The following is a 27,024-nucleotide window of genomic DNA, read 5'->3' as shown; positions in this document are numbered from 1 at the left end:
TCTGGTCAAAGTATTTGAATATGAACAAGCACCTGGCAGCTCATCTGTGTCGTGTTTTGGTTTCATCACGGCTGCTCTCTTTATCTCACCCTTGAAATACAATTGAATTTGCTTTCCCAAAATCGTTCAAAACATGGAGTCATATTAAGGGAATACATTTAGTTTGTCCCTCTGGAGCTCAGAAAGCTTCCCAAACCACTTCCTGTCTGATCTGATGAGGGGGGGCAAACTTCCAGAGCAATCAATAGTCATTAGGAGTTTGTTAGTACTCACCATGAAGTCAATGTTGTTGTCTTCGTTTTTGAAGTACTCCATCAGCTTCTCAAACCGCTGCGACTCCATGCAAACCTGAACACAGCACACATTTACTGCAGGGAAGAACCGATGCATAAAAACGGTCAAACCAAACGACGTTTGAGTTGGTGAAAACCAAAACTGCAAAAGGGACTCTTAATTTTAGCTTTAGTTTTGTGTGACTCATCACAAGCATCTGGTAGAATTAAGATAGCAGATAAAAACATCACAGCTCGCTCTGATCCTAAAAAATGAGACATTTTTCAGAGAGATTATTGCTGTAATGAATTATTCATACATTCTGCTTTCATCTTATTTACAGCTGATACCGCATCTGTGTTCAGCATACAAAACTAACCACAAATATGATGTATTTTTTATTATTTCCTTTGACAGAAATGCCTATTTGAAGTTGACGGAAAGCTAAAAGAGACTGGATAAAGATGCTCTGCGGTTCAAACAGGTCACTGAGAGGGCACCGAGGCAGAGAGAGCATATTAAAAGAATCTAAGAAGAAAACTAAGTGTTTACCCGAAAACCTCCAGCCCCTGCCTGCAGCTTCTTTAAGCAACAAATACCTCGGCAAAGTATATCTAATAGCATTATTAATTTTAAAAAATTCTGCCTCCACTGCGCTATAAGAAAAGTCTCGACATGCCTCCTGCACTTTATAGTATCAGAAACATTTCTCTGCCTCCACCTCATTAGATTAGCTCTGCTCTGGCTAATTCTCCCCACTAATGCCACCGTCGCTGAGAGCAACATTTAATATTTCATTCGGGGGTGTAAATATTACATAAACTGCAGTCGCCTTATGTTTTTAGGATGCAAAATGAGGCTGCGTTTTTAGCTCCCACTCTACCGTGCAGCAGCCAGAATACCTCATCCAGACAGGCGACGGTCAACAGAGGACATCTCTTAACATCAGCCTCCTTGCTTTTGTCAGCTTTGATGAGCCAGACAAATCTTAACGCGCACAAAACTGGTTTTCCTGCACGGGTCGCCCCACGGTGCCTCTGATCTGTCGACAAAAGGATGCGATCCCTTTGAAGCGGCGAGGAATCTGCTAGAGAAGCATTTCTCAAGGGCTGAGTCATTGTCGGGAACTGCACGGTTTGGAATGTAAGGATGAACTGGTCTACCCTCACCCCTTACACCCCCCGGTTCACCTTTCCACACAGGTCATACCTCCTTAAAGTTGTCGAACGCGGAGAGAATAATTTCGTGGCCTCCTCTGACGAGACAAACTGCCGCCAGGAGCTCCAAAACCAGAGCTTTCGTTCTGTAAACCACAAAGTAAAAGCAGAAACGGTGAGGAAATGACAAGAGGAAACCTATACTTACACACAGAGCAAAGAAAGACGTAGGAAATGTAATATAACATCACGTCATAACTAAAAAAATACTGGACATGTAATTATGAATGGACATGTAATTACATGGCGTTTAGTTTAATACAAGAAAATGGATGGTTCAGATCTTTTGATGCAAGGGTTCTGTAGAATCGCTATGAACAATTATCTTACCTGCTGTAGGTAGCTCTTCAAACAACCTTATTTTGGGGAAATAATAGTTTTCAGTTCAGAATGTCGAGCTAAAGGCTAGTCATAGCTGCTCCAAGAACGAAGCAGATAAATAATAGAATATTCTTATCAAAAGTTCCCTAAGATGAACCAGATGGGCTAAAGCTAGCTGCTGCTGTTTGAGCTTTTATTACATCACTATATATCTACAGTAGGTAAATATATGATTATAGTGAAAGTGACCGCAATGTAAAGATTTATAAAAATAACGTTTGCATGAACCACTGTGAAACGTTTGTAGACGTTTTAAAACAGCAGCAATCCACTTTATGCTTGTTGCTGCTTGGACTAGCCATTAGCACGTCAGGCCAGCCAAAACTAATCAATATTTCTCCAAACCGTTCAGACATCTACAACAGGTAAGATATTAATTGCGCACAATCTTTCCACAGAACGCCACTTTAAAATATCTGATGTAAATGCAACAAAATAATCAAATCTTCAAGTATTCACATTATGACACTTTAAAACCAGCTCATCCTTTGCAGTGTGTATGTGTGTGTGTGTGTGTGTGCGTGTGTGTGTTATTTTCACTTCAGTGACTCGGCATGTCTCTGCCAGGATGAGACTAGATGTGACAGGTGATGTGAAGTGCTCTCACATTCACTCTTCAGCACATCCTTCAACCTTTAGGCTTAGACTGAAAACACAAGCATTTGCACAAAAACACGGAGCAGAGTCTTCGGCCTCGGTCTCAGTGTAGTGGAGCGAGCCGGCAGGGCTTTTACCCGTCTGTCTGACTGACTGTGTCTCTGAGCATCAACAACACTCGCTCTGCTTCTGACTGCAGGGACACTGAGACTAATGTTTCTTTATGGATGACAGTCCAAACTATCAAGTTTTGTTAGCTGCTGGTTCGAACTTACCTCGGGTTTTTATTGTTGAGACTTAGTGCAATTTCATTCACAGCATGTGGGTGTGACATGACCATGTTGAAGCCATACTGGGAGAGAAAAAAATAAATTAAAAAAGGAGACCGAGAGTTGAGCTAATTAACAGAAAAGATGAATCTTTGACTTCTTCCAGCTGATAAATAAACCATGGAGAACCAGCAGTGGAGAAAATTGAATTTGGCTTCAGATATATGGTTGTGCTTTATTCCTAAAAGGTCATGCTGTCACTGTGGCTCCCCCACTGTGGACCACAGAGGGCTCACCTGGTAGTTCATGATGGCGCGTAGGCACATGATGCACACATGAACGTCATCTTTCTTGTAGACCAGTCTGGAGTTTTTCAGGGTTCTCCGGCTTGGCAGTGTGTTGGAACTGTAAAAGTAATCAAGACAAGTGAGAAATCCATCCGTCCATCCATTTTCTCTACCCACTTCTCCTTTCCAGATCGTGGGGAGCTGGCGCTCATGTCCAGCGGTCACTGTGTGTGAGGCAGGGTACACCCAGGACAAGTCGCAAGTCCATCACAGGGAAAGAAACAAATGCTCACATCGTTGTTCACAGCTAGGGGCAATTTAGAGTTACCAATGGGCCTAACGTGCACGTTTTTGGTTTGTGGGAAGAAATCAAAAATAGTCAGAGAAAACCTCTGCTCAGACAGGCCGCAGGACAGGAGGCAACCCTGCGACCTTCATGCTGAGAGGCTCTAACAACTGGGTGAAAAAAAAAAAAAAAGTTAGCTGAAAGTAAAATATAGTGAGTATAAATGTTCAGAAAGCTTGGAAAAATGAGAAAACAGATGCTATTTATACACAAGTCAGGAACACATTGTCTTCTTCATAAAGGAAGGTTGATTAAAATGTTACGGCGCTTTTCAGTAACACAAACAAGAGTGATATGATCTACAGCTTTTTTTAGTTTTAATTCATAGATATATCAGTGACGGCTAACACACCAGCAGCACAGTGGTTGTGCAGGGTATTACAGATTTAAATAATTTTTAAAAAAGACCTCTGGAGCAACAGTTACTGATCCAGTCAGAACAAAACTGTTTATATTCACAATATCATCACAAGGTTCAATTACGAGTCCGAGATCTGTGGAAAAAGGTTTCTTCAGGCGACTGTTAGACATGTTTGTTTCCGTCAGCTTCCCTGCCTGTAGGCGTGACCGCTGTGTGAGTCATAACAGCGTCTGGGTGTGCACGTGTGTTTGTCTTTAAGAAAAAAAAAAGGCTAATGCAGGACAAAGATGGTTGAGGAGTCATATTTAAGGTCTTATCAACAACAAAGTTAGGATTTTTTGTGTTTAAGTAAGAGTATATGTGGGGGAAAAATACAGGAAAAAATGTTTTTTTGCACATAAAATAAGCAGCTTTAAGCGCAGAAGATTCATACGACTCTTTCCGTGACAGAACTGAACTGACTTGGTGCACAGAGAGAGAAAAATAACCTGGAAGGCCTTCTTTCCAGGGGTTGTCCTCTTCCAATTAACAACCAAACTGAGGTGCAGCACATTTAAAAGGAACGACCACTGTTTCTTAATATAACAAAGAAACGATGACGTTATTGCAAAACACAGCTAAGCACAAAGCTGCGACTTGCTTTAACATGCCTGAAACGTCTTAACTACACTTTAGTCTCTGTTTTATTAGAAGGAAATTTAAAAAGGTTTTGTGCTGCCAACAGAGTAGAGAGTTTGAAAACATCTGGAATTAATGTCCGTATAAAAGTACAAGACATCAAAAACTGTCACTTTTCACAAATCAGGACTACAACAAGCAAAACGTGATTTAAAATGCACCGCAGAGCAACAACAAATACTAGAACTACAACTACAGGCTATACAAGTGCAGGTCTACCACATCTACACGTGACTAGCTGACTCCTAACTCTCTGGACATACCGTCTCATTTGAGAACATTTTGGACAGGTCAGTGAGCTCGATGTCCTAGAAGATGGCAGTTTGAAGATGACACAGAGACAAAACTTAGTTGGACTTCAAGACATTGATAGTTATGGAGTTTTCTATAATCAAAAGGGCACTTCAAAAAGCACAAGGGCAAACAAATTCTGTATATCAGAAATAGAGAGGAATAAAACTTGCAGGTAATACATTTTTTGAGAAAACTGGCTCAATTAGCATTAAAAAATATCCAAAATACAGAAAATCTGCTTGTTCTATCTGTACTGGTTTTTTATGCCGGCTGTGGAGAATCTAGGCAAGATTCTGCACAGAATGGCATTTAGGGAACCTCACAAGCAGCAGACACAAACAGAGGCACAGAAACAAAATGCTCTAAGGGAAGGAGAATTCAGACTCAGGCCCTGGAGTCAACGCGGGGGGTGTGGGGGTGGTAGACTGGCAGTACAAATAATTCACATCGCAGACACAGACAGCACCACAAATAAACTGGGCAGCGCTAGCAGAGAGGCATAAAGTACAATGAGGCGGAAGGGCTGTGTATGGGAATGCATGTGTGAGGGCCGGCCCTCGGCTTTATGTGTGCGTCTTAAGAGGGATGCTGGGACGCGACTGCGAAGCAGCCGAGCGAAGCTGCGACCTGCCTGCTGTCGAGGAGCGGCAGACAAAGAAGCAGATGACTACGGATGAAGATGAGGACAAAACAGAAGAGACAGTCAACCTTACTATACGTTTTTAAGAGCAACAACAGAAGAACGACAGCACAGTCAATCACACGCAACGCTCCTTAAATGAAGCACAAGCTAATACAGTAGTCCCTCGTTTATCTCAGGGGATCCGTACCCTGAAGACCCGCGATAAGTGAAAAACCGCGAAGAAGGAATAGTAGTACAAGTAATAAGTTGTAGTTTATTTTTATATATATATATATATATATATATATATATATATATATATATATATATATAATAAAGGTGTTTTAAACCCTTCCCACACTCTTACAATATTCTAAACAATGTTTCTAAACTCTAAATGCTCTAAAAGAGCACAGAATGTCATGATTTCAGCTCTCTGCCTCAGCCACCTGCATGCACTCTTCGCCACGCCCACTTCTCCGCTCTGCACGGAGATCAGCTGCAGCAGGAAGTTTATCCTGCAGTGTGGGCTGCACAAAGGTGCAGGAGGTGCTAAATCATTTTAAATAATTCATCCATCCATTATCTTTTACCCGGTTCTTCCATTTTGGGTCACGGGGGTCACTGGTGCCCATGTCCAGCAATCACTGTGTACACCCTGGACAGGTCTCCAGTCCATCACAGGGACATAGAGACAAACGAGACAAACAACCATTCACTCTCTCACTCACACCTAGGGACAATTTAGAGTTACCAATCAGTCTATCATGCATGTTTTTGGTCTGTGGGAGGAAACCGGAGTACCCAGAGAAAACCCACATATGCACGGAGAGAACGTGCAAACCCCACCCAGAAAGGCCCCCAGACCGGAATTTGAACTGGCTGAGAGGCAGCAGCCCTACCAGTTGCGCCACCGTATTGCCTAAAATAATTAATTTTAAATAAAAATTCCATGCCGATAGTGCGGATCATCTATCAATCAGCCAATTGTGTGACATGTCCAATCTTATTTTGAAAAACCGCGATAGAGCGAGTCCACGAAAAACGAACCACAAAGTAGCGAGGGACTACTGTACATGTGATTAGACTTGTCCAGAAATTCTGAGTTAAAACGTTAATAAAAATGAACTATTTATACAAGTGTGTCACGATCATGAGCTTTTGACCAACTCAAATAAGATCCACACACAAAGGTTTTCCACTGAACGTGTCTTAAGCCATTTAAAGTCTTACAGATCTCATGACTGCACAAAGAGGCAGCTGAGGCGTCATATGAAACGTGTGACTTCTCAAAATAGTCACACAGCTTCAGAGACACACAGAGAGAAGAAAGATGAAGGTTATTGAATAAAAGCTGCAAACAAAAGAAAGAAACAGATTTAATAGTTAACCGTTTCACCAGATGAGAGCGAGGACGTTAGTGCGCGACTTTACCGTATCGTGGAATGTCGCCCAGCTCGAGTGATGCCGTTTCCTGTGATGTTAGACGGCAGGGTGCCTCCTTTGTGCAGGTCTTCTATAGAGCGATTCCAGGACTTAGACTTATCCATCGCACCCTCGGTGCTGTTCTCCACACAATCACCATCATACCTGCAGCACCAAGGAAACAAAATAAGTCATGAACCCTTACTCTTGACATATAGCCTTACAGTTTGGAAGTCTTTCAGGAAAGACCAATGATTGCACTTTCTATCATTTGTTCATTACTTTCAGCAACTGAGTGGAAAATAAAACTACCGTAATAGATTTATTGGCAAAGCAACAGCAAAAATGACTTCTGACCTTTCACCTCCAAGACACACATGCAAACTATAACATTTTCCCTGAGTTAGTTAAATTTGGGATTACCCAAAACAGAAAAGTATTTACAAAATGGTTGTATTTACCTTAATAATAGACTTTAGTGCTCAATAATTTTTGTTACTCAAAAAAATCAAATGTCATTATTTTAGATTCTACATTCATATTTCTTCTCTCAGTCTTGGCCTTGCAGATTTCTTAGTAAAAGAAATGTGGCAATTTACAACAAAGTAAGAAATGTGTGACTGTATTTTTTGGATTATAAGGCGCATTAAGCGAAACAAGTTCATTTTGACAGATTTTTGAGCGCCGTGTACCACATAAAATCGGTTCGAGGTCAGTAAGCACAACAACAATTAATACATAAGGCGCACCGGATTATAAGGCTCACTGTTGATTTTTGAGAAAATTTAAAAGATTTTAAGTGCGCCTTATAGTCTGAAAAATACGGTACTTATTTTTGTTTCCACAATTCTGGCAGTCCTGACCAAAATATAAGCTTTTGAGCACAGAGAAGTTGTTCCATTTAACAATATGTTCCTTTAAAAGGAAGAATACCCCATCAGCAGTCAAATACACTCACCTCTGGTTACACAAACACAGCATGTCAAAGATTAAATGTCAAACTTGAGGATTTATTGTGCCATTCTGTAACCTAAGAGGTGACGCCACAGTGGCTATGTCCATTAGAACGCAGAGAACAGGAAATAAAGCTAATGTTTTGTTGTACTTGGCCGTTCAGCTTTTAAATGAGCCCTTTTCTTGACTTTTATGTGCTGCAGCAGTACTGCATAAACACTACTTTATAACTGACCATCCATAATGTGGACAGACTGTAATAACATACGTTGATGTAGAAGGGTGAATTAAATTTTGTACCCCGAGACGCTTTAGACCCTGGCGTTAGAATGACTAATAATCACACAGTCTGTTCATGAATAGGAGCATACGGCTGCTATAATTCACAATCTGTCCGCAATGGACCACAAGTGACTCAATGTTTCTGACGGCCGGGCAGCAGCGACGGTGGTGCTGGCGCTGTGGGGAGATGCGTCAGCCGCTGTGCAGAATAGTGCCGTTGTTTTGGTTAGCAGCTCTGTGTGTAAAGAGGAATGACATAAATGTAGTGACTTACGTGACGGCGTACTGTGCAAAAGAAAGGTACTCCACCAGCACATCCAGACCTTTATTCTCTTCATTTAAAAACTCCCTCACCCACCTGAAAACAAGGAAAGGATAAAAAAAAATCTGTTAGCAAATAAACTCGAAACATATTGGTGAATATCAGATACAGATAAAATATAAATCCTTCTTTAATAACAGAGTTATAAAGCATATTTTCTGGGATAAACTTAAAATAGAGGTAAGCTGCTATAATTTATCTAAGATGTTTGTTTATATAATGCATAATGTGTAACTACTTATTTTTAATTGTAATATACGTCTTGATTTTGTGAGACTTGCTCATATTTGACATTAAAGCAATAGTTCAGATCTCTTAAAGTGGTTCTGTATAAATGTTATGAATAATTATTATCTTACCTGTTCTAGATAAATCTTTGAACAACCTCAGTTTGAAGAAAATAAGTTTAAATCTGATTGGATTGAAGAGACGAGCGAGACTGAAGTGGATTTCTGAAGCTGTAAAACAGCTCCACTCTCTAGACTTTCAGTGGAGTTCATGTATCATATTTTTTGCCCTAAGAGTTACATTTTTTTGCATAATTTGCATGCCCTGCGACTTATACACCAAAGCAACTTATTTATGTTTTTTCCCCATATTTATAAACCAATTCTTGGCTGAGATTTGACCATTTTCATTCATTCAGACTGAAAATATTGAACACTACCATTGTCAGCCGCTAGATGGCACTTCAGTAGTATGGCATGCCTTTGTGTCATGTAATAAGAAAAGTGGCTATTAATGACACAATCAGCTTGCCACAGCCACCACATTCCTCCAGCTCGCCTGGAGCAACCGTCATATCAGCTTCATTTTGCTGCGCCACCCCAGAGAAATGCAGCTAGTTTGACCATTGAAGTGCATTTATTAAGTAAAAGTTTAACAGACACACCTTTGCTATAATGTTGAGCAAACAAATAATTGTTTTAGGTGCTTATCTTGTTAAATTTCAAAGAAATGCATAGCAAGTCCTCTCATGCACGTGCCTGCTTTTGCGCATCAGCTTTTGAAATGCAGCTGATTTGACTGTCAAAGTGCATTTCTTAAGGAAAAGTTAGACTGTCTGAGACACACCTTTGCTATAGTTTTGAGCAAACAAATAATTGTTTTTAAGTGTTAATCTTGTTAAATTCTTGTTAAAGTCCTCCCGTGCATGCTCCCACAGCTGACATTTGGCAGCCAATCGATTTTTGGCACAACATCGGCCCACATTTCTGGGTTCGGCCCACATTTCCGGGTTGTCAGTGGTGACGCGTAACAAACATGACGCATTAGCGGTAACGCATAATAGATGCGATGTATACGGCAAAGCGATGTCCATCCATCCATCCATTATCTTTACCCGCTTATTCCATTTTGGGTCACGGGGGTCGTTGGTGCCCATGTCCAGCAATCACTGTGCGAGGGGCGGGGTACACCCTGGACGGGTCGCAAGTCCATCACAGGGCCACATAGAGACAAACGAGACAAACAACCATTCACTCTCTCACTCACACCTAGGGACAATTTAGAGTTACCAATCAGCCTAACATGCATGTTTTTGGACTGTGGGAGGAAACCAGAGTACCCGGAGAAAACCCACGCATGCACGGAGAGAACATGCAAACTCCACCCAGAAAGGCCCCTGGACCGGGGTTTGAACCAGGGACCTGCTCGCTGAGAGGCAGCAGCTCTACCAGTTGCGCCACCGTGCTGCCCGGCAAAGCGATGTATTTATGGATTTTTCCACTTTATTAGACATATTTGGACTGATGCGATTTATAGGGCGGTGCGACGTGTAAGGCGGAAAATACGGTAAATGTTTTTAAGTCAACTCTTATCTTGTTGTCAAATTCTCATTAACTAGAAATTACACTGCACACAATGGTCATTTACAAAAATTTATAGTGGCAGCAGCTACAAGAAGCACTTCCAGGGCCCTTCCAACAGGAGTATCAATATATTTTCAACAAAAAAAAAAAAAAACGGCGCAGTGCAAAACAAATGACCGTGAAAAGATTTTTATAATAATATACACAAACACAGCTGTGAAATACAGTATATGAGTGTTGTTTAAAGATGGTAGCAATTCACTTTGATCACTTTAGTCTTGACGTCACTAGGACTAGCTGAAAGCACATTAATCCGGGTAGAATTAAATAATTTCTCAAAACTGAGGTAATTCAAAGAGCGATCTAGAGCAGGTAAGATCCCAGTTGTTTTAAATCTTTACACAGAAACCCACTTTAAAAGATCTGAACTATTTCTTTAAAGTCCTTCCCAGATAAATCATTACAAAAAAGTATGCATCGGTGTCTTTGAGAGACTCCTGACTCGAAGCATCAAACGCATGCAAGGATTTACAAAAGCAGAGTCATCAGCATGTGCTTAAATAGCTCAATAATGAGTCTGCCTTTTTTTTCCTTCTCTTTTTACACAAACACACGCACACACACACACGCAGGGTACTTTCCAATTTTCCAAGAATGACAAAAATGTTCTTTTTTTTACTTTCTTTTGAAGACTCAAGTGGACCATCCATTGAGCCCTTCACGTGCTTTTACTTTCTTGTGCAGGACAGAGAAGCTCAGCTCTTCCCTGAAAAGGTCCTGTTTCCTTCAGTACGATCTGCCCTCCTTTTTTATCCAACCATCATTACTAGAACCCCACAGAACTCCACTAAAATGTATCTCATCGTGTGAAAGTGTCATTTCTTTTTTATCATTGTCCCTAGAAATGCTTTTCAGTGACACTGCAGTCAAACATATGTCTTAAAAGTCCATCGTTGCCTACCCTGTGATGTAACTGCACGGGACTAACGAGGTTTACAGGAGCGTGCATCAACGCCGTGCCTGGTGGGGAGGGAGTTTTAAAAGGAGAATGGAGGTGTAGCTTCATTGTCTGTATGGTGATTATTACCACAGGACACCAACAATCTACCCATTCACCACATGTTGGTGACTGTGGTGAAGCACGTCAGACACAAGCAGACAGGCGTGGAGTCAGGGTTAGGGACAATCTCCCTATTATACCCACTATGATTGATAAAATTCTCTGTTTCACCTCTGAAAAGAAGCAGCAATTATTCACTGTCTGACTGGGGGACATTGTGTTTCCATGCTATCAGCAGCCCCCACCCTCTCGATGTCCCTCTGTCATTTTGCTAACAATCTAATCTAGATCGACGGGACTGTTCATGTAATCTAGATGACATCCCTAAACTGAGTTAATCCTCGTAAACAGTGATTCAGCAGCTTCATCGTCTCGGGCTGGAGTATGTTTTGGTTTAAAGTGCAGAATCCGATCAGCAGTAAACACTGTAGGAGTGTGAGAGACGGTGTTGTCAGACACATGAGATAATTTGTGTGAGTGTGGGTAAAAAGACAAATTGAAGTAAAGTAATGTGCCTGTGGGAGGAAGGAAAAGATAAACAGAAGGAATAGGAGGCAGTTGAGGTTGTAAAGCATTGTTTTGTGTCGCAACAATCCTTGGCCATCTCTTGGTCAAGTCCTCTGGTCTTTGGCAGGATCATAGTCTCCTGTGACCACCTACCCACGCAGTGACCCCATCCTGTTTAGTTTGTTGATTACATCTCACAAAATAAATTGTTTCTACATAGCTTCAATTCGGCCACATACTTTGGCTCAACTGGACTTAACTTGGCACCTTTTTTAAAAGCAACCCCGTTGATGTTCCAAGTGGGCTGAAGTTGATCTCAACACTACAAACCACCAATCAGGACAAAAGAAAACTGCAAACATGTCTGCAGCACTGCTGAACGTCTGCACATGCCGACACATATTTCTGTTGGAGGTAAACTTTCACACTGACAGGGTTACTTTATTCTTCAGAGACACAAACACACAAAAGCTTGCTGCTCCATCTAAAGCAGGGATGCCCACACTTTTTCAGCATGCGAGCTACTTTTAAAATGACAAAGTCAAAGTGATCTACCTACTATAAAGCCCCGTTTACACAACGACCTCTGGAAACGTTAGTGTTTTTTCAATGTTTAAAATGAGCAGGTTTACACAAAAACGCTGTAGTTTCCATGTCAATCGGGTTGCCAGATAAGAAATTATGAACTATAGTACTGTGGCTTTAAAATGATAGTATTTTGACCTAAACTGTCATATGTGCGGAGTAAATATATTCTAAGATGAGGTGTGTGTTGCGTTTGTTAAACATGTGCACAGAAAAGGAGGGGATAAATAAGATATTTTAAGTTTATCTGGCAACCCTGACAGGCCTCAGCTGCATTCATTGTGCATGCAGCATCTGCATGATCACAGTTGTCCAAACTGATGAATACACTGACGTCCCTTTGGACCCTGGATTTGATCAGTTTTGCTTCTACATGCTGAACAAGGGTGAGTAGCACAAAAAACACTCTGCTCTCTGTCATTTATTACAACTCTTGTTAGTACAGAAAAACTTTGGACTGCAGACGCCTGTAGTGCGCATGTGCGACTTCACACTTATGGAGTATTTCACACCCCCGTAGGGGATTCCCCAAAAAATCTCCACTCTGAGACCTGGATTCAGAAACCTTCAGTTTCAGAGAGAAGGAGAGCTGCTGTCGTGTGAATGAACGGCTGAAGTGCAGCTTCACATTGGGTAAACTGGGCCTCAGACTGGCTGCTCTGTACGTCAATCAAGTGACAAATTTCATAGTGAGGATGGACGACTATTTTTCTTAATACCATGTGATCTACCCATACTACATTTACGATCGACAGGTAGATCGCGATCGCAAAAACTGAGCACACTGAGATTGCGGTGCTGATAATCTTTTCACATATTGTGCAGCCGGCAGCACGGTGGCGCAACTGGTAGAGCTGCTGCCTCTCAGCGAGCAGGTCCTTGGTTCAAACCCCGGTCCAGGGGCCTTTCTGGGTGGAGTTTGCATGTTCTCTCCGTGCATGCGTGGGTTTTCTCCGGGTACTCCGGTTTCCTCCCACAGTCCAAAAACATGCATGTTAGGCTGATTGGTAACTCTAAATTGTCCCTAGGTGTGAGTGGGAGAGTGAATGGTTGTTTGTCTCGTTTGTGTCTATGTGGCCCTGTGATGGACTTGCGACCTGTCCAGGGTGTACCCCGCCCCTCGCACAGTGATTGCTGGACATGGGCACCAGCGACCCCCGTGACCCAAAATGGAATAAACGGGTAAAGAAAATGGATGGATGGATATTGTGCAGCCCTAAAAGTACCTCAATTAAATATTTTAAATGCTAATACAGCACTAAACTGAACTAGAGTGCAGTGTCCTGGTTTAAACTCATCAAGATGGTATGTACTCATCAAAACACACCTACACACTAATCCACACGCCCCTCTTTAGGAGTTAAACTTGAGCTTTTTCTTAAATGTAAAAAGCATAACTTGTTTTGTTAAAATGATTCCAACACAGGGAAGGATGCAACACAAGTTCAAACTGGTCTGTTGCATCTAAAATAAAACAAAAATATTATTAATCTGTTTAAGAATTCAATTCAATTCAAAAATACTTTATTAATCCCAGAGGGAAATTAAATAAAATAAAATAAATAAATAAAGAAGCTGCCCCTTACCTTTCAGTTTGTTTTTTGTTTAGTTTTGCTCAGTTTCTTGCTGCTCACAGTGGTTTCCTAAGATCATAGATTAAGCCTTCTGACAAAGTTAAGTAGATTCTGTCAAATAATGATAAATAAATAAATAATAAAGGGTTTAAAACTCCTACAAATACCACCAGGTATAAGTCTCGTTATTGAGTGCCACACAGCCCATCACAAACCAGACGAACCATCCAAAGCTTGAGAATTTGTACAGTTTTTTATGAGATATTGATCTTTCCTCGAGGCTGACTGCACAGCTCTGAATCAGTATCAGCTGCCACACGTTTAGGCTTGTTACCTTTGAATACCTGACGCGGCTGACGAACGCACCGTGTTTCTTCTGTTGTGAAACAGTTCCCTTTAATATTTCATCAGCACTGCAGACTAAAACACTGAGGCTGAGCAGCCAAACTACAGACAGAAAAATGTGCTTTCCTTCTGGAGGCTGTTCTAGTGTCAGCTGCTCCAAAACAATCCATCGATTCATCTTTTCTTCATCGCCACATGGCTTTCGGTGTAATATTAGGTCAGAGCGCAGATATGAGTGGGGGATGGCGGGGTTTTTAGTGTCTGCGTCTCCGGGTGTCTGGAATGTGAGACTTTTTCCACTTGAATCTAATATAACCAGGCGCAGGATAAAAAAACACTACATTAGCGTCACACAGTCCTACAGTTGACTCACCCTATGTAATTGGTCCGTAAAGAAATTTCCAGCTCTCTCAAAACTTGGGTGGACTCCTGTACCCTCCGTCTGAATTTCTGAGGAAGGAAAATAAAAGCGGGAGAGGTTAAATTTCATCATACTCCTATAAATCCACATGTGGTAGTGCAGAGATTAGAGATGTTTTGCAAAAACTGGAACTTTATTTGGACAGAATGGCCAGACTGTCCTCAGACTGTGTTTCATGCACAAACAATATAAAGGAGTTTAAAATTGGACTTTTTAAAGGTTCCTGTAAAAGGAAAAATTAACAAGGCTATTACAGACAACAAGCTGACTCTTTGGAAACTTTAAAAGGAGAGCAGTTCTTTTCTTCTTTCTTCCTACATTTTGCTACTCGTGTAACTATTAAATTTTGAGACTACAGCTGGTTCTACTACAAGAGCAGCACCTTTTTAATCTAACAGCCATGTAAACATACACTTGGATTCCTGGCATGTTACTGTGGCAGCAGCTTTAAGGAAAAAAGTCCATGTGAACTGTAGAAAGGTGTGAGCTATCGAACGAGGCCAAAAAAACCTGATGGAACGTGAAAGAGGGCTCCTCTTTGAGTTCATCCTGACTCCGAGTTATCTGTAGTATCATTGGTTGCTTTCACACCTGATAGTCCAGTAGACTCGGTTCAATTTGGGACCAATATTCAGAACATTTGTTTACATTTCAGCTGGTGCGGTTTGCATTCACACTGCACTGAGTCAATCGAGCCAACCTGTTCCCCCCCCTCGCCGGTGGTGGCGCTGCACCAAGAACTACTGAAGGAAATGACACAAAAACCTCTCAAGAAGACACTTCTTCTTCTTCTTCTGGAAATCAAACCAAAAACAAAGTGGTGTCAAATTTTAGCGGCTTTACGATTTCTGTTTTGTCATTTTTCAACAATGGACTCGGCATGAGCAGAAGAAGAGGCAGAAGATCATGGAGAATGTTTTTTCCACACAAGGCGGCTGACGGCTCCGTATGAGAAATGCGCGTTTGTTTGCCCTGCGCTGTAGACCACTTCCTGCTTTTGGAGCGGTCGCCGGTCTGCTTGCATTCACACTGCATTTGAACGGCGCCAGAGTTCACTTCAACCAAGCCCTAGGTATTGAAGCACTTTTTTGGTCCGTATCAGAGTCCGATTGCACATTCACAGTGTCATTCCCTGATCAGTTACGGAAGCATGATCTGTAGTGTACTTCCGGGTCACATGGATCACCGTTGTTTATGAATAAGAATTGTCTTAATTTACTTAGAAAAGTACGTGCTCTATCTCTGCCGATCTTCATTTTGCTAATTTACGCCACTCATATTTCTGTTACTGAATGAGAAAAACCCTGCAAGAAACAGAATTAATTGGTGAAACAGCGCCGCTCAGTGGTGAAGCTGCATATCATTTTAACCGTGACGTAAATATGTCAATGATTTTAACGGAATTATGAGTGGCGGAAATTAGCAACAAGAAAATCGGGGGAGATAGAGCACATACTTTAAGTAAATTAAGACAGTTCTTATTCATAATCGGAATTATACCAGTACATTTTCCTTAATCTAGCATATTCAATGGTGATCCGTGCGACCAAGAAGTATTCCTTTTTAGTGCATGTGCAAATGAGCAACACTACGGATCAGCTTCCGTAACAAATCGGGGAACAACACACACCTCCCCAAACGCACTGGACTTTCTAGGCAAACGGACTAGAGTTGGATTATAGCGGACTAAACAGGGCTGGTGTGAATGCACCCATAAACAAGAGGCCGTTCATGCTGTTATGCAACCACAAAAACAAAACGAGCCGAGTGAATGACCAGTGGTGATCAAACAGTCACGGTGCAACAAGGAGGGGGAAGGCGGTGATGAGAGGGGGTGAAACTCTTACAGAGCAGAAAGCTGTGGCTTAAAATGAAATTCTTGTCTTTTTAATAGAAGTGGTCACTGCAAAACTTTACTTTAACACATGGTTGGACGCAGGTTGTGCCAAATGAATTTAAAAAAGGGGTTTTGATACAGTATTGTGGAAATGGTTTAAACCATCCCTTTTAATTTCTTCTTACAAGGAGCCAGACTTTCTTGTATGTTTTCCAACTGGTCTTGGTGAAAAGTCCTCTGGGATTTAAGACATGTATTTTCCTTCAGATGATCATCTACTGTACGCAAACCCTTTCCAGCTAATAGCTCTTTGAGAAGCCCCTTGTTAAAGCTGAAATACTATTTCTCATGTATTTTTTATTTTTATTTTTTATTTTTTTAATCCAGCTAAAGAAAGGGGAACATATCATGTTAAGGTGGTTTGTCACTGAGCAATAATTGTAGGGAGACTGGTGGTTGGGGAAAAATTGTAAAAATTGCAAGAAAATGTGTAATTGTTTAGTAGAAACTGTCTTTATGGTTATTTTCCATCATGTTTGTATCAGTGAGGCAGCACAGCTGAACCCTGTGCTAACGTATTATTAACATCCACCGAGAAGAGAGCTGTTCCCATAACTTGTTCTCTTGAGTCTACGTCTTTGGGCTTGGGCGGTGTGCGTTTGGAGCATAAGGAGACGAAAAACAGTGTGTTTTTATTAGGGAGGAGTGGTTTGTGTGCATGTGTGGAAAGGGGAGCATATTTCGGGGTACTGCGCAGGCTCCCAGAGCCCCCACCAAAACACCCCACACTTTAAGTGCTACCAGCTGCATCACAGTGAGAGCAGGAAGAGACGGCGGGGAGAGAGTGTGAAGACGACAAGAGGGGATAGGAGTAAAGACGAGGAGGAAACCAGGGAAGGGGAGACAGAATGTAAAAGGGGTGGGGAGAGTAACATTTTGGGGAGGTGTGAGCACAGGAGGGGTCATCCTGGAAACAAATCAACGCCTGATACATTCTTGGAGACTGGTTTGACTGGAGCTCTTCCTCCTTGGCTGCCTATTGGCTGGGAGCTGCCCCGAGGAATGCACGGGAGCCTGCCTATGGAAAGCAGAGGCAATGACCTCCAGCTCTCTCACAGTGGCACAAAGTGGCAATTGTTTGAGTTTGAAGAAAAGGGGGATGGAGCAGGAATGTAGAAAGAAGCCCATAACTCTTTCTTTTCCTCTGTTGCTTCTTTTTTTGTCTCTCCATCATTCTGTCCATCCTTCTCCCCTCTCGACCAAGTCTTTATAATTCAGCATCTCTCTTTCTCTTCCTCGTCATTGCCCTCCTCTCTTTAGGCTTCCGTTCCACCTCTGTGTGCCACTTCAAGCTTTCAGCCGAGGCTAAGAAAAGGTGCAGGTTTCATGTCCAAAACATGAGACCAATGAAACTTAGAAACACAAAATAACTGAAGAGAGGTCTGAACATGTTTCTCAGGGGCAGCCTCCTCTAGCAGTTTAATATAGAACAAACATTTATAAATTAAATGTAATTAAGTTTAATTGGGGAAAAAAAGGGGGTGAAGAGGAGGATGATCCAGCTTTGCTGAAAACACATCATCTGGATGAGCTCCAACCATGATGCTGAATGTCACACCAAGAGCTTTTAACACTGTCGCCATCCCCTGCTCTATAAGTTTACCATCCATTAATCTTAATTATCAAACCAAGCTGCCCACCCACATCCATACATGGCCACCATGATGATAAAACACATTTTGTGTAGCTTCAAAACCCTCGTGGACCCATCACGCTCCATTACATGTCTATTAGAACCTAAAAGCCCCACCAAGCCCTGTCGTGTTCTAGGTGATTTTTTATGTCCTAGTGAGGTTATCCAGTGTGAACAGGGCTTTAGTGATTATGTGATTCTTGCTCAATGTAAAAAGGCTTATTTTTTTACTTGTCCTTGCACAATTTAACTACATTGTTGTGTCTATTAAATCTGCTTCAAGTTGAGTCATTCTCCTCGTTTCCGATCTTAATCAGATCTCATAACTGTGTAATCTCTCTGGCATCAACGCCACCATGATAAGGCAGCCTCTGACACAGGTAAGCTTCTCATTGACACCACCTGCCATGTTCAGAACAAGTTTCCTGGGAGTTTTTAAAGTTTAATCATCTATGACAAATTTACAGTACATCTGCTGCATGCAGCCACAAATCTAGTTCCTGTTTCAACTTCACAACTTACTGACGGTTAAATCTAAATGTTTGCTCTCCAGGTGTTTTCTTGGAAGCAATATGTAGTTGTGAATTAAGCAACGAGTTATAAATTGAGCAAACTGGGATTTTTTTTAATCCAAAAATTATTCTTAAATGGCAGTTTTCCCATGATAGAGGGAAGACCTCAGTAAGTGAGATCAGACAACACACATCTTGTTGCACATTCTTTGCATCGTAAAAAGATGGTTTTCTCTTTTTACCACAGTCACATCATAGCTTCAATTTGTTCAAGCTGCTCCAGCTGTTTCATCGCGGTTTAACTTTTTTATTTTTACCACACTCAGTGCAGATTGAATTATTCAGTGATTTGTTCTTCTTCTGCCAAAGCCTGTTGATTAATTTGCTCGTTGCAGAGACACATCTCACAGCGTCCCCCCACTCGCACATCCAGACTAGAAAGACTTCATATTTTTTGGGCAAAGCCTGAGAGTTAACAAATACTTGTCTTCATGGAGCCCGACAAGAGCCAAGAAAAACAGCCAGAGCTAGCAGCTGAGATGATATAGACATTTTTATGATATAGCTTAAATCACTTGAGATAGTTTCCTGATATTTCCTGCTGTGCTGCGAGAAAATGCCAACGACACCCTCTACCTTTTACCCTCTTTTATTTTGTTGTTCTTTTTCTGCACTGCTAAAGATCGGTCAGAGCTTTCTTCAGCTAGGGCGTTCCTGATAAACAACTGTCTCCTTTCTCACTGTTCTCTAACTCGAGTTCCTGATCTATATCCCAGGGAACTCCTGTGTGCAGTCTTTCCACAGCTGTTGTTGGGATATCCTGAACATCAGATAGAAGGTCAGCGGGGAAGGAAAAGCTGTCGCACTGGAGCAGCTAGGCCACTGGAGATGGGCAGCCTGTCGGACAGGGCGCTCACCTTTCTCGTGACTGCCGGGTCTAGATAACTCCTCAGCTTTTGAAGGTACGTGTGAGGTGGGTTTTTCACTTGAAATCGCTCCTGGTAATAAAGAAAGAAAACATAAAATGAGAAGATGGGAAGGGAGTAATGAGGAAAGACTGTAACACTTCAAAAAACATTTGTAGTGAAAAGTACACAGAGTACACTCATAATAAAAATCAGAAAATTATGGACAATTTCACTGTTTTTTTTTTGTGTGTGTGTGTGTATTTGATTCACAGAAGGTAAAGGTTTATAAAAAAGGCCACATTCTCACTTATTTCCCAGCAAACTTAAACAACTTCTGTCATCAAGTGGAATCTGATTAGGCTTTCTGTAATCCATCTAATGGGAACTTCAGATTACCGCATCTTCCACCGTTAAAAAAGGTAAAACATCCAACAAGTCCTAAAATCAGAGCTTGCTTTGGATACCACAAACTCTACATGATGCCAAGTGTTTTATATTGTGTTTACTCTTTTGTCTCTGGTGGAAAACAGCTACCTGAATGAAATAAGAAGTTTTACTGGGATTTATTCGATGAACTACAGCTTAGATTCCACAGAAACAAAACAAATGTCAGGCGATCCCATGATTTCACTTGTGATTTAAGCTGTAATTTAATATCAAAGCACTGTGTGGATGTGCATGCACTTGTTCTAGCCTCAGCCAACAACAGGTTCAAGTCACACTATTGTGCTCTAAATATAAACCAGAGATTAGTCCCAGGATTTGGATCAGTGTGTTGAGCGGGAAATGGTACTTGCATTAAGCTCAAGGCATCATGAATGGTTTAATTCAGGAAAACACACCAAGTCAGTGCATGCAGGATGAAACTTCTACTGGAGCGTGAAAATATGAAGAGATATTCTAAAGGTAGACTAAATAATTACTGTAGCAAACACAGACAATCATCATAAGCATGTGAAAGATTACCACACTTTTTTTTTTTTTTTTATTAAAGCGCTGACTTTTCTCAATTTTATATTTTTTAAGTTAAGTAGGTGCAAAGGTCTGACCAGATTTCAAACCTATAAAAATATCTGGCTTCATTAGTTATTTGATTTGTTCCTTTTTTTAAAGCATGTGCTCGTAAATCCAATAAGTACATTAGGAAGTCACACATGCACTAATCAACTCAACTGTGAATCCACACAGAAAGATTTTAAAATAGAAGCATCAACTTTGCCAATAAAGATGTGACTCAAGATGTATTTTGAGGCCTACCCACCCTGAAGAATCAGAGCTTATTTGCTTCAAATTACGATTACAAATCAGAATTTGTTAGGAGAATCTGACTAATTTGAGTAAGCCATTCCAAAACACATGGAGGTATCACGTCCATGTTCTTCAGCATGGAACTAGCAACATTAATATCCTCACCAAGGAAAGACAGCATATGTATCCCAAATTAATTTATTAGAAAACATGACATTTAAATATATTTTCTAAGGTTTTTGTGAGCCTCCAGCCTCAACTTACGAATGTACGTCAGTGTTGTGGTTTCTTGTGATTTTATAAACAGTTCCTGTGGCCATTTACAGATGATGAGCCACATAGTTTGACACCAAGACCCCCTTCACTGTTGTTATTTACCAAAAATAAAAATCACATTTTTAATGTCAGTGACTGTTGCTAAGACTGATATAAATCAAATCATCTATGCAATAGTGAGGATCTGAATGACATCATTGTGCAATCAACATCTTGTAATTTAATTTATTTTAAATGTTCTATTCTGTTTATTGATTTTGTTCACATGGTCTGAAGAGGAAAACTCACGCTGAACCTCGTGTTGCTGCTTCACAGCAAAACAGAGCTCCTGAAAGTTTTCTAAGTTGCAGCTAAGGCATTGATCTCAAGGATATGTTGCATTTTTTCCTCATTTTAAGGCTTAGTTGAAGTCAAGCCTACATTCTTAACAAGAGTCGCAGACGTTCAGAAAGTGCTAAAACGCGCTTTCATTCAAACAAGATTCAATTATCATCATCATAATGGTGGCTTTTGTATCACATCTTAGAAAATGTGTTCACCCTATATACACAGATACTCAGATGAGATCAGAATTATCATATTTTATCACCATTATTTGTTGTCTTTTTTGGAGAAAAGGTCTGAGAAGGGGTTAAAAATTTTCAAAACAACTGGACTTTTATTCTGTAGCTGAAGACGTTTCTCTTCCCATCCAGGAGGCTTTATCAATTTAAAAATGTCTGGAGTGTGTGGACTTCCAAGCTTTGTAGAACTGCATGAATGGTCTCGTTATGTCCCCTAGATTCACCTGCAGGTTAGACTGGAACAACTCGCCTCGCACAATGGGAGCTCGTTAGGCTCTTTGTCTGCGTGGCTCATAACAGAGACAATGTTTTGGTCACCTGCATGAAGGTGTGAACTGGAGTGGAGCTGACCTGGAATCAGGCCGAATACTCCATTGTAAGTTTTTGAAAGTTGAAATCTGAGACCTAAATTGTTTTTTCTCGTTTGATGTAAATGGCCTCCTTCACTCACCCCACTCAACCATCAGTCTTCTCTGTCTATAATGGGAACATTTTGGTCCTCAAAAGAGTGTCTCTTGTCCTTGAGGTGTAGGTGGACTGCTGAGTCTGGTCCTGAAGAGCTGCTCTCCTGTGTTGAGCCATGCGTCCGTGAAGAGGTTGTTTAGTTTCTCCAATATAGAGGTCTGAACATTCCTCACTGGCTGACCTGCAGACACCACACAGTTTGGGTTTGGGGGTTCCATCCTTGGGATGGCCCAGCATCTGTCTGAGGGTCTTGTTGTGTTTAAAACGTACCAGGATGTTATGTTTGGAGAGAATCCTTCTGAGTTTTTCAGATCCTCCAGCAACTTATGGGATGATAATGTTTTTGTGTTGTCTCTTCTCTCTGTTCTGTTTGCAGCATGTTTTTTTTTTGGATTTGTTTGCTGATTTGACAAAAGCCCAGTTAGGATATCCACAGGTTTGGAGAGCTTCTTTCATGTGTTGCTGTTCTTTTTCCTTCCCTTCTTGTGGGGGACATGTTCGACTAGGTGGTGTAAAGTCAGAAAGTTTGTGTTCCAGTGGGTGGTGAGAGTTCTGATCTGTGTGAGTAGGTTTCCTGTAAACTTCAATGTTGAGGCTTCCATCACTTTCTATGTTCACCAAACAGTCCAGAAAAGGCAGCTTATTGTCGTTGGCATCCTCTAGGCCTGTTACGACAACAAATTTAGCTGGGCGACTAATTGTCTCAGAAATTATTGCGATAAACAATAATATTGTTTGAAATTTAACAATAATTCATTGTCAAATTTTAGAAGAAATGTTGATTTGTTTGGAGTGTAATATATTTTTTGGCCACCTGATACCAGTACAAGACTGTTTGAACCAAAGGATGGATAGTTGAGCAGCTGCCTCTTTAAGAAAAATGGGAGGGAGGGCCCTTGATGTGACATGGCGACATGGCAGACGCTTGGTGATTTGAGCTCTTTAGCATAGCATTTTCACTCAAAGCTTTTAATTAAAAAAAAACAGTAAACATCCTCAGCTTCTTTTTGCAGTGAAAAACATATTTTCTACAAGAAGGCACGGGTTTCAGCTGTGAATTTTGGAGATCAACAAGACAGAGGTTTATTCCCGAGGTCGGCCTGTTAGCTTAGCTCGTAGCTTAGCTTCTCAGCTTAGCTGCTTTTAACAATCCAAACACGCGATTTTGGATCGTTAAAACTGGTTTTAAAAAGAAAAGAAAAAGTGAGGGATCAGTGAAGAGCACCGGAGTTGAGCTGTGTCTTCAGTAGAAAGAGAGACACACAAAGAAATGATAAAGCCGGTAAATAAAAATGAGGTTGATAATTTTCATTCATCATGTGATTAATTGATTAATGGATTTATTGTTTATTGTAACAGGCCTAGCATCCTCTCTTCTTGTTGTCCAACAGCTTCTTCACAGACACATGGCTCAACACAGGAGAGCCAGCTCTTCAGGACAAGACTCAGCAGTTCACCTACACCTCCAGCATAAGGGACACTCTTTTAAGGACCAAATTTTTTACATCAGGTTTGAGAGGGGGGTGAAGGAAGCCATCTATGTAAAAAGAGAGAAACCAACTTTAAACAGAGGAGGTGGTCTCAGATTTCAACTTTCCAAAACCTATAATGCAGCTTTAGGCCTGATACACAGTCAGTTTCACTCCAATCAAGAACTTAATTCTTGTGTCCAGGGTGGCCCATCTGTGAGTCAGAGACCCTAATGAACCTCTATTGTGAGGAATGAGAGGGCCAGCTGCCTGTGAATCTAGCTTACAGAACACCTCTGCTTTATAACTCGAACTCACACTCCCAGTTCTTAGAAATGTGAAAGCTCCTCGGATGAGAAGCAAAACGTCTTCAACTACTGAATAGAAGTCCAGTTGTTTTTGTCTTTAACCTTTTTTTTGGATTTACCATGTCCTAGATGACTGAGAATCTTCCCCAGCAAAAAATAAAAATAAAAAATACTTTAAATAGAGGAGGAGGTCTCAGATTTCAACTTTCAAAATCTTACAGTGCAGCTTAGGCCTGATTCCAGGTCAGCTCCTCTCCAATTCAAACCTTCATGCAGGTGACCAAAACATCTCTCTCTCTCAAAAGCCAGGCAGACAAAGAGCCCAACGAACCATCATTGTGTGGGGCGAGTTGTTCCAGTTTGCCTCCAATGCTGTTCTATAAAGCTTGGAAGTCAATACATTCTAGACATTTTTGCATTGATAAAGTCTCCCATATGGGAAGCAAAACATCTTCAGCTTCATAATAGAAGTCCAGCTGTTTTTGTTTTTAATCCCTTTATGAACTGATCATGACCTGGATGACTGAGAATCTTCACCAACATTTTACAGAAACAGGAAAGACTATAGTGGGGCCAGGAAAGTTTCTCTCAGCTGACAGAACGTCTGAAAAATAACAAATATGTTGATGGGTCACTCTTTAGATACTGCTGCAAGCAAAAGCAAGGAATGCCAAACCAGAATGGCGAAAACTGCTCAAGTCACCACACCTGTGGTTTTTAAGAGCCTATATAAGCAAATTCCAATGAGATTCAAGACAAATTGTTTGCAGGGCAATTTGAAATTAAATCTAAGAAATGAGCAACACTTCCCACTTTACATCTACAGAGTCTGATCAAGCAAACCATACAATTTTTTTGTCAAATGTATATTTTTTACGTAACGTTTGTGTAGAAATGTAAGTCAAACATGCTTTACAGATCAAAAGAAGTTAACATGATTTTTTCTTTGTAATTCAGATATTTAAATTAGGAGCATCCGTCACATTTCAGAAACCTTCAAAACTGCAGGAATAATGCAATGATAGGACTGTTCCTATTTTTCAAAAAGGATCTACCTGTCAACTTTGCTTTTCTGCTTCCCTATATCATTGTTGTCATGGTTACATTAAGAGATTGTAACCTTGACAGAAAATGTCTCATTCCCTAAGCTGTGTTCTCTGTCATGGGTACAGACTTGTTGTGGACACATGAAAGGAATAAAGTTTGAAGAACAAGTTTAGAAGTAGACTGTGTCTGTTGATTTATGAGAAGAGCACTGTCCTGCACTACAATCATCAGATTATCAACAAGAAAAACACCATAGTTTAAGGGTTTGGAAACAAACCAGCTGACTTCATTCAGTCTGAAAAGTTTAACACCCGTGCTCTTTTTGGCACAGATGCCTTCAGGGTCACTAACTATCAATACCGTTTGAGTGGGAGGTGGTTTTGATCTGGTCTCTGTTTTATTCCCCACTGCTTAAAGAGGCAGAAAATCTCTCGGACCACAGCGTGCTGCACAAAACGCACTCTGTTATTTCCTACATGCAGGACTGATGCAAAGAACAAGTCGAGTATTTTAACTGGCTAACGGATCTTGGCACCCTGCTGGGTCACTTAACCCACTTGACCAGGGCAGTCAAAGCAGTGTGAGGTTGAGAGGAAAGGTTTACAGAGGTAAAAGCAGGGTAATGGAGCATATAGGATCTGTGGTCCCAGCACGCAGCAGGGCAGACTTCATCCAGCATCACATATGCAGTAGCTACTTCAGACAGCACAGTGAGGGAGATTGTCTTAAGTTGTGATGAGGATTTGATGCAACGACTACATCTCATCATACACCCACCTGATCACAAATCAGTTCCCATTTCTTCTCGTTGTCATACTGCCGCAGGAGCCGTGCCTTGTCTGGAGGAAGATTCATCGAGTTCTGGAAGAGAGGAAAAAGGTCAAAGTTAATTTAGTTTGGATCAGGAAATATGACAACAGAACCCAAACACTGAACACATGGGCATTTTGTATTTCTAGTAAAATTCAAGTTTCTTTGGGCTTTTTTTTCCCTCTTGCAACATTCCACATTATTTCTACTCAAAATATCAGGGTGTCTGAAGAATATAAGCCTAGACATTTATATAATGTAAAAAAAATTAAAAAAAATAGCTCGTTGACATGATCAATGAATCACAGACCTGCTCCAGTTTAGCAGTTTAAGTTTTGATTTTTTTATATGGAAATGAAAACCAAACGATGCTGCTCTTAGAGGGCAGCAATATGCAAACCTTGTTTTTAGTTCATTTGAAATTCAAATAATATTTATAACTAATAGTAAAATGATTTGAAAGAAAACCTATCAAATTGTTCTGTGGCCATTTTCAACTGATATCAAGTTGGAAATAATTTCCAGTTAATAGTGGATAAACACCTGTATCAGGAACAGGAACTAAAGAAAGCAACTAGGGGTGCACCGATTGCAGTTTTCTTTCCGATCACCAATTTCTGAAAAGTCTGACGTGTCGATTCTGATTTTGGCCAATACCGATTTTGTTTTAAGCGACACTGTCAGGAGTTATAAGGTCACAATGCACCTTTAATTTTTCAATCTCATTTTATTGAAAAACATACCCTTGAACAAAATCCTAGAAACAATATAAACTTGTTTTAACTGGCCATGAGGTAGTGCTCTGAAATATAAATGGAGTTCAGACAACTGTTGTTAAAACTACAAAAAAAAAAAGGATAAAATCGGTTTCTCGTGCAGGTATCGGGCGATTTCAGATTTCCCAAAATTAAGGAAATCGGTCGGCCGATTTATCGGTGCACCCCTAGCAGCAACAGTTTTTAAATTGCTTTTCAGCAAATTACACATATAAAAGCTACGGTGGCAACAATCAAAATCCTTGAAAATGTTCTTAGCAAGTTCATACACAAACAATATTTTAGTCAGAAGCAAGAACACACTACATCCAGCCTTTAGACTGCCTAAACTCTGGAGTTAGCCTGCATAAACTGTAGCATTAGCCTGCTTATACTGTAGTGTTTAGTCTACATTAACTATAGCATTAACCTGTTTAAACTGTATCAGCCTACATATGATGTAGCATTAGCCTCTATAAACTGTAGCATTAGGCTACATAAACTATATCATTAACCTGTTTT

General features: G+C 40.8%; 1 protein-coding gene across 6 annotated transcripts in view; it reads right to left on the bottom strand.

The window, feature by feature from the left end:
* fmnl2a (formin-like 2a) overlaps positions 1 to 27,024 on the bottom strand; it is a 51,490-nt gene that overhangs the window by 9,950 nt on the left and 14,516 nt on the right. For all 6 annotated transcript variants that reach the window (XM_037686927.1, XM_037686930.1, XM_037686928.1 and 3 more), the window contains exons 2-10: positions 25,715 to 25,798; positions 19,571 to 19,651; positions 14,564 to 14,640; positions 8,261 to 8,344; positions 6,760 to 6,915; positions 3,034 to 3,142; positions 2,744 to 2,820; positions 1,483 to 1,576; positions 274 to 348 (exon numbers count right to left, since the gene is read on the bottom strand). In XM_037686927.1, the coding sequence (XP_037542855.1) occupies positions 274 to 348; positions 1,483 to 1,576; positions 2,744 to 2,820; positions 3,034 to 3,142; positions 6,760 to 6,915; positions 8,261 to 8,344; positions 14,564 to 14,640; positions 19,571 to 19,651; positions 25,715 to 25,798 (837 nt within the window). The remainder of the gene's footprint in view (positions 1 to 273; positions 349 to 1,482; positions 1,577 to 2,743; positions 2,821 to 3,033; positions 3,143 to 6,759; positions 6,916 to 8,260; positions 8,345 to 14,563; positions 14,641 to 19,570; positions 19,652 to 25,714; positions 25,799 to 27,024) is intronic.

This window comes from Nematolebias whitei, chromosome 13 (genome assembly GCF_014905685.2).
Source record: "Nematolebias whitei isolate Nwh7 chromosome 13, NemWhi1, whole genome shotgun sequence".
NCBI classification, from domain to species: domain Eukaryota; kingdom Metazoa; phylum Chordata; class Actinopteri; order Cyprinodontiformes; family Rivulidae; genus Nematolebias; species Nematolebias whitei.
The sequence above is the reverse complement of the archived record's forward strand: the minus strand, read 5'-3'. Positions and strand labels throughout refer to the sequence as shown.